Source organism: Apostichopus japonicus, chromosome 23 (genome assembly GCF_037975245.1).
Source record: "Apostichopus japonicus isolate 1M-3 chromosome 23, ASM3797524v1, whole genome shotgun sequence".
Taxonomy (NCBI): Eukaryota; Metazoa; Echinodermata; class Holothuroidea; order Aspidochirotida; family Stichopodidae; genus Apostichopus; species Apostichopus japonicus.
The window spans coordinates 14693247-14708342 of NC_092583.1; the positions used below are offsets into that span (position 1 = coordinate 14693247).

At 36.8% G+C, this 15096-nt stretch overlaps 1 protein-coding gene across 1 annotated transcript in view; it reads right to left on the minus strand.

Moving 5' to 3' along the window:
* Positions 1–22: 22 nt before the first annotated feature.
* Positions 23–15096, minus strand: part of LOC139964571 (importin subunit beta-1-like) — a 29957-nt gene continuing 14883 nt past the window's right edge. The window contains exons 11-23 of the mRNA XM_071966258.1: positions 14803–14974; positions 13707–13951; positions 12953–13083; positions 11988–12063; positions 11492–11563; positions 10780–10851; positions 9537–9687; positions 8323–8513; positions 7391–7534; positions 6784–6892; positions 6075–6189; positions 5035–5203; positions 23–4381 (exon numbers count right to left, since the gene is read on the minus strand). Of these exons, the coding sequence (XP_071822359.1) occupies positions 5038–5203; positions 6075–6189; positions 6784–6892; positions 7391–7534; positions 8323–8513; positions 9537–9687; positions 10780–10851; positions 11492–11563; positions 11988–12063; positions 12953–13083; positions 13707–13951; positions 14803–14974 (1644 nt within the window). The 3' untranslated portion in view covers positions 23–4381; positions 5035–5037. The remainder of the gene's footprint in view (positions 4382–5034; positions 5204–6074; positions 6190–6783; positions 6893–7390; positions 7535–8322; positions 8514–9536; positions 9688–10779; positions 10852–11491; positions 11564–11987; positions 12064–12952; positions 13084–13706; positions 13952–14802; positions 14975–15096) is intronic.

The window sequence follows — 15096 nt, forward strand, 5'->3', positions numbered from 1 at the left end:
AAGAGAAAACAAAAAACATGTGTCAATGTTCATTATTTTAATGTTGTACCAGAATCTTGAATGTACTTTTCAAGATTAAACCCAATGTTGAACATAAACTACAAATTTCAAAAGAATTTCAACAAAAATGTCCCAAAAGGTTGTGTTTGCCAGATTATATACGAATAATCTTACAACAACCAAAAGTTCAAAGGCATTCAAACCTATGCAATATATTGGTATAGATAGGTATGAGGTACTTTGCTCTAACTTTAAATAAGAAATTAACCTTTTCAAATATTACCTTGTACTTACATGACTTACTGAACATAATGAATTATATCCCCAATCATATTTCACAGTACCAATATCTGGCATAACCTTTGACACACGTATCCCTTCCTCTTCCCCGCCTCTCCCCCACCTCTCGATACCTTCCCCAGAATCAGGTTGTTCCTCATTTCTTACCCTACATGCATAATTGACCAACCCACTGCTGTTGCTGGTCTCTTCCTAGCTTCATTTGTAGCGAAAACGATTCAAGATTAAAGCATACTGCAACATTTGATACAAATGAAATTGTTACATTAGTTTTATAGCGACAGGAAAGAATGATTTATGGAAAATTGTTTAGTTTTATTAGTGGAAAGGAAACTAATGAACCCAATACTCAGCTTTACAAATAACAGAAGATTTCTTCATTTTTAATAATTATGCAGGTATTACAACAATTTTGTACAACTAGCAAAAGTAAAACTTGCAGCATGGGTTAAACAAAGCTCATGTCCAAAAATACCTCCAAGCATAGATTTGAAAGTCCCTTGTCATAAATAATATTGCTGCTTCTTTTAAATTGCAGGCATCATCAAGCAGTTCATGCAATTCCAAATTCTTTGCAGTAACTAGCCTTTTGTACCGTTTTTACACACAAAAAAATCCAAAACGTTCAATTCCAATCTATACCGGGGTGAAAAATAAAAATTAACTACCACTAAAGGTAATAAACTACGATCTTAAAGATACAAATTTTGCTGGGAATTTTGTTACAAATTAACGGTACATTACTCAAAAAATCTTTAAAGGAACTCGAAAGACAAAGAACCTGTCTGTTTCTTTAGCCCATCAGAATCAGACCAGTAATTATGGAATTAGGAATCAACTTTCAAGGTCCACTGACATTCTGTTTTGGATTAAATAGCGCATAAAACTTGCTAATCAGGCACAGACAGATGGGTTTCATCCATGAAGACCTCTTGGTAAGATTTTAAAGGATTCAATTATGAGTGAATATTAGATAGCCTAGCCAGAGTGATCCTACAGTATGGCAACCCGACAAAATGTAACTTTAACGGCCCCATGTTTCTTGTCCAATTTAAGGTTAGAGACACCGTCGTAGTGACTTGAGATGAGTCTATGTACTACACCAACGTCGGAAATCGCTCCACTTTGGAGCTTCAGTGACTGCAGTCATGAACTCACTACAATCCTAGGTAGAGTGATACCTAAAAGTGCTCAGTTTAGGTGAATTTATTTTCCTATCATTCCTAAATCTTAATGGAACACTGGTCCAACTTTACAACCCTTCCCAACCTCTTGGAAACATATTCAATATGGATGGACAGAACCTTCAGGAAGATTGCCTTTAAATTGACAAAGCTTTCATTCTTGGGCTTTATCATAAATGCAAGCAGGAACCAGAGGCTGGGCTTCCACAACATTTAAACTGACAATACACTACAGTTGGATTGAAGTTTCAATCGGCACCGCACTGGCAAACAAGCAAAGCTGCAGCGGCTGCAAGTTCCTGCTCAGGGAGGATGAAAGAATATTTCCTATGCAGCCTAGATGCAGCCCCCTACTTTTGACATGCTAAACACTATTGTTTCGTTACCACCTAAACACGATGATTCAACAGAAAAAGTTGATCTTCAAACCTATCTTCAGACCGATGGCATGCAGTAGGCTTGTATTCATATTAATAACATTTCTTTGCAGCAATACTTAACTAAGCTTAATTATGCTCTCAATACCTTTGAGAACTTACAATTACAAAGTCTAGCTCTGTAACGCGAGAAATTTCCCGCGAATACAGAGTAAGTGAACAGAAGAGTGTTAGTAGTTCCCTTCTGTCATCTATGTGGCCAAATAGTGACCAAAACTGATATAACAAATACCCCTCGATTTCGTTTGAGAACAGCAAAGCTGTGACGTTTCACCCTTTTAATTTGCTCTTAATGTTAACACATCCTAGTTTTAACTTTTACAACATTTCTTGAGCAAATCACCTTGTCAACAATCTATGATGAATATACAAAATGCTTTTTCTGAAAGAAATTGTTTCAGAAGTTTTTATAGACATCATTTGAAATGATACATACATATTGTTTTATTCAGTAGAAAACAAAAAATGGAAGATTTAATAGTTTTGCAGGTGAGACCCCTTTTTTCTCCCTACTCCCCTCTTGTAACCATTCACTCATACCAAGTCTTTTTTTTATCTTGGGTGGTCACACACCACAACTCCACAGTACTGTTCAAACTCTCTGAGTCATATCTCGCCGCACCTCAACAATACCGGCCACACAACGACAAACAGACACACAGACAACTGAACATGCAAGAAGACACATACACACATACAGCTTATCACCCGTATTATTCACACACTTTTCTTTAATGGTGCATTCTTGTTTTTCAACATACAAAGCTAATCCGGTCAATCATATTGACTCCATTATATAATTTTAAAATGGTAGAGATTGTTCAAAGAGAAAATTGTCCAATTTTAGATATGCTTAAACCAGGTAGGAAAATTTGGTAAAAATATGTCACTTTTCATGACAACAAACTTCAAATAGTGAGGGAAGGGAAAATTGACTTTTTTTTGTTGACGAGAGCGGCACACCTTCAACTCAGGGGTGCGTACAGTACAGGCAGCTCAAAGTTACTTTTGCCGGTTACACAGACGTGCTGGTAAATTCACACATGAAAGAACTTTTGACAAAACTAAAGCATTCCTTTTGCCACAAATTTTGCAATAAACCTCTTTCCCAACTTCTACCTTCTTTTTCCAAAGTTCTTCAACAATTACATTCAAGAGAAAGGACTTGCCACACACACACACACAGACATGATTTCAATCAGGCACACAATGCTACACACCTGCACACATACACTAACACAGTGGTCTTCAAACTTAAGACCCACAACCTTGTTCGGGACTGAGCCGCAACCCACCGAACACCCCCGCCCGCCCCTCCCCTCCCCTCCTCAAAATTAAAAAAAAATGTATATATTATGTCTGGTGTCTGGATACATCCTGACCCATCAATAAGACTTCAGGATTCACTTTTGGATAATGGCCTCCTAATTTGAAGTTCATCAAACCGAAATACAGTACAGTACCTCCAGGTAGATGTAATGACAAAACTATGAATAACTGAAGTCACTGTTTAAGACATAAATAGTCAAGACAGTTTGTTTGTCACAGTAAATGTTTACTTTTCTGGAATGAAATATGTCACTTGATAGGTGGGCTGGAGTGTTCAGGTTCAGTTTAAGTTTTATCGACTACTTATGGTTACCGTAGTGATACATGTTATCGACTACTGATGGTTACCGTAGTGATACATGTTATCGACTACTGATGGTTACCGTAGTGATACAGACTGACCGACTAGGAATGTACTAATAAATGTAATAATATATAGCTTGAATTTTTATTAATTTAGTTTTGGGATTATGATTATTAAAACTTTTACAGACGGAAACATAATTGGGCCATGAATATGGTGTAGTGGTGGGTGTGGGATGGGATAATACCAAGGTTTATTTTATCATATGAAATAACCCACATTCTTTTCTTGAAGGGAAAAAAATAACAAAAATGAAAGAAATACTCATTGCATACCTCTACAATGTACGTTGTCAATCAGAGTATTGCACAAAGAATTCACATATTTATAGCAATTTCTGAATTATTAGTTGCTATTTTTGTTGTTATTGGATATTTCTTGGCTGTGTCCTTTCTCTGATCAAAGATCATATGCAGCAGCAGCAGCAGCATCATAATCATCAGCATGCAACATTGTCTTCATCAACACCAATCAACACCACACAAACACCCAGACTGTTTCAGGTCTCACACACTTTTGATACATCCATTCATCCATCACACACACATACCTCTCGATATCACACATAATGCAGTAATTCAACATACGCAAAAAAAACACATTCCGATCATTCAGTGCAACATCGTCACGCTCCTCCACCCTCATTCAACTTCTCATTCAACCTCTCGATTCATCTCACGCAGACAAGTGAATGTCGACAGACGTGGTCGACGGTTAGAAGCTGCTGGATCACAACAACTCTGACATCGGTAAACGTCACCGTGCTCCTGTGAACGAAGAACACAGAGACACATGTGAATATAGGAGGACAAAACGAATGATGAAGGAAATATGTCATCGGAGGACAAATGAATGAGACGTGGACACGTCCAAGGAAGACAAAAACACGATGATGGAAGACAACAAATGATGAAGGAATATCAAAAGAGTCAAGTCAAGGGAAGAATGAGAGATCAATACAAGCAACAAGAGGACAAAGGAATAAAGGAAATAAAGTATTCTCATCTACCTCACCCAAATCAAAACCAAATTGTTTAGTTTATCAAAGTATCATTGATCTTTGGGCATGGGAATTAAATACTGACATCCAAACTTTTCGAAAAGCATTTCAACTTGCCAGTCATTATTTTTCACTTTCATACTCTCTTGGTCCCTGGTGGAAATATTTTTCCAATTCATTAACAGACAGATAGATAGACATACAACCATACAGACATTTATAAAGGACACTGTTTGTATATCAGCAGGCAAAAAGTTCCTCAATCTTGGCATAAAATGACTTTGACTTTAATTCCAAAATTTAAAACCATTCTGACAGGACAACTCCTAGCAAGATATCCCAGGCCCATCTGCCCCAACCCCCCTACTCCCCAACCCACCCACCCAAACCTACTATTAAAATAAGAATTCAGTACTTTACCAATCACTGTGGGATCGTGTTACTTAGCTTCCTGATTTCCTTGACAGCCCAAGTAGCCAGAGTTCGTGTTTTCTTGGTTTTTGACATTTTTCCCTCTGAGAGTAGTTGGCCAATCTTTGGTGTTTCAAACAGCTTGATAATCTGCTCCCCAAAAGCACAGCAGAGGTCACTGGAGCAATCAAAAGAAAATCACAACAAAATACTAAATAAATAAAAAATAAAATATACATAACAAAATTTATATATTTCACCTCATGTAAGAGTAACAATGATACCCTCTAGCATCCACTAGACATGGGAAATATTCAATAAAAAAAATTAGTGAGAGGCTCTTATTAGCAAAATCACTTTTTATCTAGCAGATATCCAACAAACATTACACCACTTTAACAAGTGACTTAAGTTGGGAAATTGATTGTCGCCCTACTTTTGACAAACCAGAAAATTAACAGCATGTACAGGTTTACACCAGTTTTTCCATTTCATGATATACACCATTAAAATATGTAAAATATCTGAAATGTTCCATTTTAATCTCAAAATGCCTCTTTGGTCTAGGGCTGCAATGTTAGTATAAATCTACCATGTTGTCATGTCTTAGAATCTGTTTATTAGAATTTGTTTTATTTAATATCACATCAACAACAGAACACCAAAACAAGGAAGTCCAATATTTTCTTTTATGGTTGCAAAATTTGTAAAGCATTGAAAGCATATGAGGCAATAAGTCTTACATTTGCCTCCTGAGTTTGGTATGCATGATGAGGTCAACTTATTATTGTTGTGCATTGCTGTGGAGTGGGGTAGAGAGGGGGGGGGGGTGGGGGGCAATATGATCCGTGAATCCTTTACCCTTCAAAGGGTATTTTCCAAACTATAACTAAAAGGTGGCATATTACACACACTAATGGAATTTTATTTTCAACGTTTGTTGTGTGCATTTCTGTAAGTTGTTAAAATTATTTCCTGTATTACATAACAATCACAAGTTTGAATAGCAGTTTATGTTGTCTTTCAGTTGTAGTAGTATTAACACTCACCCAATGAGACCACTGCATGTGGCCACATTACTGTCTGTGTGGTCATCATCACCTGCGATATGCTCCATGAACTTAACGATGTATTCCACGTGAGGAAGGAGGATTTTAACCTCAGCTGAGGAAGGAAACATAGCTTAAGTGTTAACTAAGACATTGAAGTTAATTAAGACAATGAAGTGTTAATTCAAAAATAATAATATCAATGTATACAATACAATGTGTGAAGACAAACAAATATATTGCTACCAAACAGTCAACCTGTGTTTTTTTTTTCCTTGGCCTATAGGGCAGCATCCAGCATTCCCTGTCCAATTGTTCTTCGAATTACATCTTATTAGCTAGCATTGTGAATGAACGCAGATATCTTCAGATCCACATCAGCTCATTTCACTGTTGACACCATTATCAAACCGCAACATTTTTTGTGACTCTCAAGAAAATGTTACAAAGCATGCCCCCATCCAGGTAAGCAGGTAGGCTCCAATTGGGCTATTCGTTGAGCCACAAGTGGCCCGGGAAGATTCGGTTTATCTTCTTTAGTATAATTAAACACTACACATGATAGCCAATTGATACACACAAAACCTCACTATTTTCACTAATTCATGATAAATATTCAATAATTAATTTGGTATTCAAATATTGGTAAGAAATAATTTGAATACCAAATTAATCCTCCATGCAGTTAGATTTTGCTTCTCATACTTACGACTGACTGGTTTCTCCGAGTCTCCCTTCAACCCTTGGACGATACCTGTATAGGCTTCTAGACATCCCTCCCTTAGGTCGTTCAAATACTCGATGTTATCATAGTCGCTCTGAAAGAGATTAAATTATACAATTAATTAATCCACTACACGACGTCTTGTTACTCCCAAATAAATTCACTAGATGGACGAAGAAATTCACCAGGCTTAGTACAGATTTATTTCAGATTTACACGAAATCTGCCCCAAAAATCGCACGATTCAACAAGACAGCAACTTACCTACTTCCTATACATATGGCATTCCTCTTTTCTGGATAGCAATTTAATCCTATAAACCTACAAAATGTGGATTCTGGGGAGTAATTTCCCTTGTGCAAAGCAAAATGGTGCCATATTTATGGTCGTCTCCTTGAAATAGCATTTTATATCTATCAAGTCACTATGAAGTCCCATCCAACACTCTAACTAGAACAATTCTCACTTTATCCTTTCACATATTTACACAATTTATGTGAAGAAACTTATGCAACATATAATGTGCTTGTTATGCTGTCAATTAGATTAACGAAGTATCTTAATTAATGTAAAACCATTGTAGTAAGCTTACTCTGTCAACCTCTGCTTCCGAGGCCTGCTTCAGTACGGGCATAGCGAGTTCTAAGAAAGGTTTGAATCCTGGCCCGATGGCGAGGGCGATGTCTCCGAAAACTGACAGTATCTGAGGTTTAATTGTCCGGTTCACATTGTTGTTCTGTAGGAGTGAGCACACAGAGGAAATGAGAATGATTATTACATTATAATATTATGATTACATAATTATGGACAAATTAAAAGGATGACAGGATACATAAGCTTGAGGTTAGAGGAGGGGTGGTGGGGGGACTCCTGTAATGGAAAATGTGACCTGTGTACAGAAAGGGATACTCCCATGATAGTCAAAGTGTGGCATTGCTGGCATCACAGTCTGATTTAGGGAAGGGATACATTAGTGTGGGGGTCATGACACTAACAAAGAACAGTAAACATTACACATATGCCCAGCTCCAGAGGTGGCTGTGTGAAGGTTAACTTATTCTGGCCAGATAACTACTCAATAACTCCAGAGAAAAGAATACAACAGGCAGTCTATGATTACATCATGATTGATATTGTTTTTGAGCAGCTTTGCGTTCCACTTTGGCAGCTCAATTACCAAAACTGGGTACTATGGTTCATGGAGGCAGTGCTTGCCATCCATTATTCCATCGACCTGCCAAAGCATACATGTCGTCAGAGGTCACCATAAAACTTCCTTTACTTTGCTGCTAGAGTTAATGAATACTGATTAAATCCTTAATGACTGGATATTACTTTCTAATCAAGTACAACAACATATGCTGTTACTCGAAGTATGGCAGATCAGAGTCAATTAAATAATTCTTTTTTGATATTTACTTTCTCTCTTTTTTTGGGGTGGGGAGGGGGAGAGGAGTGGGGCATGTAGCATGACAGCTTTCTACTAATTTATCAAATACAATAAATAACTCTCTGCTCTCTCACCTCTAAATTACTGAAGAGAAAGTGCATGATGTTGTGACACATTGGAAGAATCTGTGTATTGAGGGCTCTGCAGAGATCACCGACCAATCCCACGGCAGCCAGGCAGACAGAGGACTCTTCGTGATTTTGAAGGCCAGAATATAGAACCTGTTCAAAGTGCTGCATGTACTTCAGAAACTCTGGACCGAGGACTAAAAGGGGAAAACAAAATTGAGAAGAGATGATATAACTATCATTCAGATATCTCCCTTAACAGGTAATATCCAATGCCCCTTCTTCCTCTGTGGCTTTGATTGCCATTGGGATTAAATCTGCTGATTATAAACACTGTAAACTTCATGACTGGCTGTTATGGCAAATCTTCTGAGATAAACTGGTTATCATATTAACTACAAACTGCAAAATTACACCTTGCTAGAGAAACTCCTAATTTACACTCTCCGTACAGGATTTGGCCAGTCCAGTGTCGGAGCAATCCCAATGGGACTGACATAATGAAATCTGTTTCACAAGAGTCACTCATTGACCCCCAACACCCCCCCCCCCCAAAAAAAAACTCCCAACAGCAACTACTGCATTTTGTCACCCTTTTGAAATGACACGTGCCACTATTAATGCTATCATGTAATTACTCCACAGCCATAGGAACTTCCTCTAAAGTAGTACTCGCAACACAGACCTCACTGCATTGGGTGTAATGTCCATTATTCCAAACCAAGTAATGCTAAATCCTGAATACAGAAGTAACCATGCCTACCCCACAGATTCGATGTTAGGATTGTAACTACGCCAGGGATCAGAACAATAGACCATTGATTAGGTGACTTTTAACTTTTTTCTTTATTATGTTATCAGAGCCAACGATGGTAAAAGAATGATGACCAATGACCATAAATGTTATAAATATCATGTTAATATAATCTTATAAATATAATTTATATAATATATATATATATATATATAAACAATATTACATCATATAAATATATAATAATATAAATAAATATAATAAATAAATCAATATATATATAAAAAATATATAAAAATATATATAAAATATATAAAAAATATATAAAATAATATATAAAATATAAAAATAAATGAATAAATATTATATAATATAAATATATAATAATATAAATAAATATAATTAATCATGTTATAAAATAAAATAAATATAATGTTATAAATAGAATTTCTTTTTAACAGTTCACCTTCTACCAAAGTTCCGACAGCTACAAATGCATCCTCCTGGACACCACCTCCAGCTGCTCCCACACTGCTCTGAAACATCTGTAAGAGAGCTCTCATGACATCGTCAGAGATCTTTAAGGCATCCTCTCGTTTCATCTTTCTAAGGACGCTCTACGGGTGATGAAGAAGAGTACGAAACTCGCATGAAACCATCTTTCAATGGCCGACCGTTTTGCCCTTTTAACAACTTTACACCATTTTTTTTTCTAATCTCAAGGGAATAAAGTTATGCCAAAATGAAGCAAAAAGTGAAAAAGAAACTAATTTTTTTCATGTTTCTATATGTGTCTTTAACATTTTAGTATGTTTTAGCCTGTTTGATGAAGTATATAACAACCACAACACCCAAGGTTTTCTGGCTCTTTTAACTGCCCCTGAATTCAACTGTAGGACTTGTAATGAGGACATGACCAACGAACAAAATACCCAAATAGTCCTTCCGATGCTTTGCCTCGTGAATAAAACACTTTTACAGAGAATATTTTGAATACTTTGTAATTTTTAAGATATGCATATTTTTTGTTCGTCATAAAATAATTAAATTACTAATCTTCTGCATGCCAAAAACTGCAATGGACCTTCAATCTCTTGATCGATTTCGCGATCTTGTGATGCATTTTTTGCTACGTTAAACTACAAATATCATTTCCTGTTCCAGGAATGCTTTTAGGGGCAAAAATTTCTGTTAGCATATGATACTGGTACCATAGGGTGGCATACTCCTATGAAAGTCTATATCCATCCGCTCGATTGTTCTCCTTCAGGAAAAGTGCCAAAAAGCAGCAGGAGAACATCTTTTTTGACCTGTTATCAATCATGATCTAGTATTTTGTGGCTTGCATGTTGAAGAGCATGAATGGAAGGAAGTACATGTGGTGAGAAAATTGGGTCAATTGAGGCAATTTTAGACCCCTTTAGGCCTCCCAGGAGCAGCATAGGAAAATTGTTTACTACTGAGTGAAGAGGTTTGTTTACAAGTGACCAAAACTTCCGTCTCGGATTGCAAAAAATCTACATGGTCATGATACAAAAAATTAGTGGTGCCATGAAAGGCCAACTTGTCAGCTATCCGGTGATGGGTAGCGTTTAGCTAGTGAAAACTTCTATATAGACTTAAAGACCACATTGCTTTTGTGATTTAGTCTATAAGTCAATGAGGGCTTTTAATGGGCGTATGCTACCATAGAGATGCTAAGAACTTACTTGCAAAGTAGCACAAAGGAGAGACTGTAAGTCATTGTACTGCATCCTATCCATGGCCGTCTGGACTCGTGACTGGAGGCAAAAGATCATAAGAAATTACATCAAATTACATCTCAGACAGGTACCCCCCCCCTTCCCTACTACTGATAAGTACTCAATTCCGAAATCGTTTTTCTCCACGATCCATTTTTTTGGATTATTTTTAATGGTTGATACAATTTACTCATTCTCAGTTTCCTTTGAAATCGGTGCAAGTTCTTGTTATTGAGAAATGTCGACAATCAATTGCAAGGCAAAAATTCTCTCGAGTCGAGTACATCTTAAGTGTTCCATGTTTATTGGGTGATGCAAGTACCCATTGAGTTAACTCTCAGCTGCAGCATATTTTTGTGTGTGATTCAGTTACTCAATTTTTATTGAATATTGCTGGTATTTACTGAGTTTCCTCTCTCTCATGTCACCAATATCAGTTGGTGATGCAAGTAGTCAATTCTGATATATTTCCCTCAAAATTGAGCAAAACTTCTTTGTACTGATTGATGTAAGTACTACATTCTGAAAGTTTTCTCCTTATTGAGTACAAATTAGTTTCCCATTATAGGGTGATACAATTTTTACTTTTCTCTAACATGAGGACCAGTTCTTTTTGAGTACAAATCATGTTTACATTACTTTACTATGAAAATTCACAACATTCATAGTATTTACTCACCTCCATCTGTAAGATTTGATTTATTCTCTGTAGAATCACTAATGTTGTTGCTTGAACTGTGCCATAACAATCCTGTGAAGTATAAAAAGGAAACAAACGAAGCTAAAACTGTTGTCAAAGCTGCTGAAGGGATGATAAACAAACAGTTGTAATGGTCAGAGGGAATAGGATGGGGGAAATGTGCAAAGGGGGGGGGGGGGGTGGGAGGGGGTCAGAAGAAGAAGTATAAGCACCAAAAAACAGAATTGCAGAACATAAAAGGTGAGATGTGTTCTTAAATCAACTGAGTAAAGTATAACCAGCCACAAAAGTGTGAGTAGTACCTAACATTTATATATTTTTTAACTACAGCTGTATGTATCTTTAGTTCAAATATATGGTCTAATTATTGAACAGAGAAGACATCCAGTCTGCAGACAGGGTCTTTGATATCTATGGGCCAAAAAATGGACAAAATATTCCTACTGTCAGGAGGGAATTTTTCGTGAAAAGTTACCGTTGCTGAATTTTTAATCATTTCCATCAAAGCTTCATAAGCAGCGCTCCTCAGGTTGGCTTGGTGAGCATCCTCCCTAATAAAATAACAAAGTGATGAAGAAAAAAACAGGGGGATGAGATGAGAAGAGAGGTATATTCAGACATTTTGTAGTAGGGGCAGTAAGTTGTTCTAAATGTTATATAGTAACTGCACCAATTGGGGGAGAGAAGGAAACCTTCATACAGAAAAATCTGTTCCCTACATTATTACAGCAAATTATGCTTGATAGTAGAACTCTGATATAACATCATGATAAACTGAAACAACCAGTTTCCAGAAGCTTTTATTTACTTTTGCTTTGCTTAGCATAATAATATTTCCACTGATTTTTCTGCAAAGTAAATTTCGAAAAATTCTACACAAAATGTTAACTCTAATTATTCCTTGGTTGTGTTGAACAGATGTTACCAAACCATTAAAAGCTGGCATCTGTATTGAATTTGTCACACCAGGAACAAGGAAATTATGTATTAACTTTCATCAAAGGGTTTTGTCAAATAAAAAAAAACATAAAATATTGCACTAATTTGCAATATGTGACACAAAACTGTCTGTATTGTACTAACATGGAACAATCTGTAAAAAACGAGCTGCAAAAATGGCTTTTGTCGTAATGAATCTCTTAGTTGTAGATTTATGAAAAATTATTCAAGTTTTTGTAAATATTACATGGCTTGTTAAAGTGACCCAAAGTTACGATCCAACTCAAGAAACCCCATCTATGATCAGAGATAGGTACAGTCGTACACAGTAGGGCTTGATATAAGGATCATTAGAGGCACGGCAGTTTCAGGGAAACTTACAAATTGCCTTCTTGCATTTAAAAAAAAAAATGGCAGGGCAGCATGGACATTTTGCTGCTGGTGTCTTGCTGTACAGAAATTAATTTATTCTTCCATGAAATGAAGCAGCAAGTACTCTACCTGTATGTTGCTTCCAGCAGTTTAGTAACGATATTATCAAAATGCTCGGAGAGGATGTATGTCGATGGGTCTTCTTCTCCTTCCTTTTCTTGAGCAAACTCAAATGCATTTTCTGCCAGACTTGAAAATGCCTGGGAAGGAAGGAAGTTAGGAAGGGAAATTATCTCAAAACACAATAAGGTACACCAAATATATATATATATATATATATATATATATATATATATATATATATATATACACATACCGTAGTATATAAAGTTTAATAATAGCAGTATAGTGCTCAATACAATTGGTGCAGAGCTATATAGATAAATGTCTAAACACGCTATTCCATTGCGTTTCGGCTCTGCTTCTTTATATGAAATACTTCTGTTGTACTCATGTTGTACAGCGCCGAAAGAACTCAATGTGTGCGTGAAACAAATATATAAAAAACTAAAATGATAAAATACCAAAACAAACAATAAACAACAAACAAACAAAACAAGCCTGTATGGTTAAGGGAGTATTAGTGATGCTCAGTGAGTCCATACAATATACTTGCATTTTCCCTGTGCTCGCAATCCCCCCCCCCCCCCGTGTGGATTTGTACTCACACAGGCACTTCGTCGATCAGATACTACTGATATATTCAGTTCTCGATCTAATGCCTAGAACCTTGTACTCACACTGATATCATAAAGGGATTGTACTTAAACTTGTACTCATGTTGCTGTACTTGTAGTACATGCCCGACATTCATACAACTTACCCAGCATACATTGGCTGCTACCCTTGGCTCTGCCTGTAGGCTCTCCAGCAGGGAGTTTATCAAAGCCTTAAAATGATCACTATTAAATATTGCTTGTGGGAGGAGTTCACATATTCTTCCTATCGTCCAGGCGACAGTATCCCTGACGACAACACTCTTGTCCGTCAATAGCCTAATGAGGATAGGCACTGCTTCGACGACCAGACTTTGTAAAGCTTCCAGATCAGGACCTTCCAAAATTGAACCTAAGGAAAAACAAAATTGCAGGGACTTCTAGTATAAAAAACAAGAGGCAAGGATTAGATTAACTTGTAGGAGATATGTCGGTTTACCTGATCAACTTTAAAATAGGCATCTGATTTCAGCATACTTGTAGGACAGATAACACTGAAGCAAGTCAAAAAAACTGGGTAATACATTTGACAAACTTGTATGGCATCTTTTAAATACTCACTGATAAGTGAGCAAAAAACACCTTGACCATGTGAGCTTAGTTTGATAAACTGGACCCATCTTTTTCAACACTCCTTGGTCTTTTTGGTGAAAAACCGAAAGAAGCAAACAACTTGAGAAAAAGTTGAATCATTGGTTACCTGCGGTACTGAAATAACATTTTCAACAACCGCAAACAAAATCAACTGAGGGCACTTGTCATAGTGGCCCGACCTAGTTCTGCAAAATTAAACAAGCTGCAGTCTACAATGTTGACGTGAGTTAGGAATCCCCATCAATAACTTGGCACTACCCCATTAGTTCATCACTATAAACTTTCTATTATGTCCTAATTAAATTTCAAGTCAAACTACCTACTTTAAGCACCTTAACTTGTTTCCATAAATATGTTTTACATTCGGCAAGTTCATCCAGCATGTTCTCACATGCTAGTGAGTGTTTTCATGTGATCATGTTGCTTTGATTCGGAGATTTGTGAGCACAATGCCAGAATCCATCACAAAACATTCAGACCTTTTACGACAGCACCCTCTCTTCAAAAATGCTTGGGAGGAGGCCCGATGATGCTAATGGAGGACCTAAAGTTTCACAATTTGCATCCTTGGCATCTTTTACAGAAATTTGGAGTAAAATGGCAACTTACCAAATGCCATGACCGCTGCATCTCTGCTATGCCAGTCCTCAACGGTGATGTTACTTGTGATAAATGGAACTACGTGTGGAACGATGTCATTCTCTGTACAGTTAGCCAACAACATCAAACAGACACCAGCTGCCTTGCATGGATTCCACTCATCTTCGTCATCATTCTCATCCTGCAATCGAGATGATGAAGATATCATGAGATGAGTTTTGATGGTCTGTCCGTTCATGAACAACCATGACATTCATTTGGGTCATGCCCAAATTTAGCTAATATTGTTGTCCAGGAGTGTTA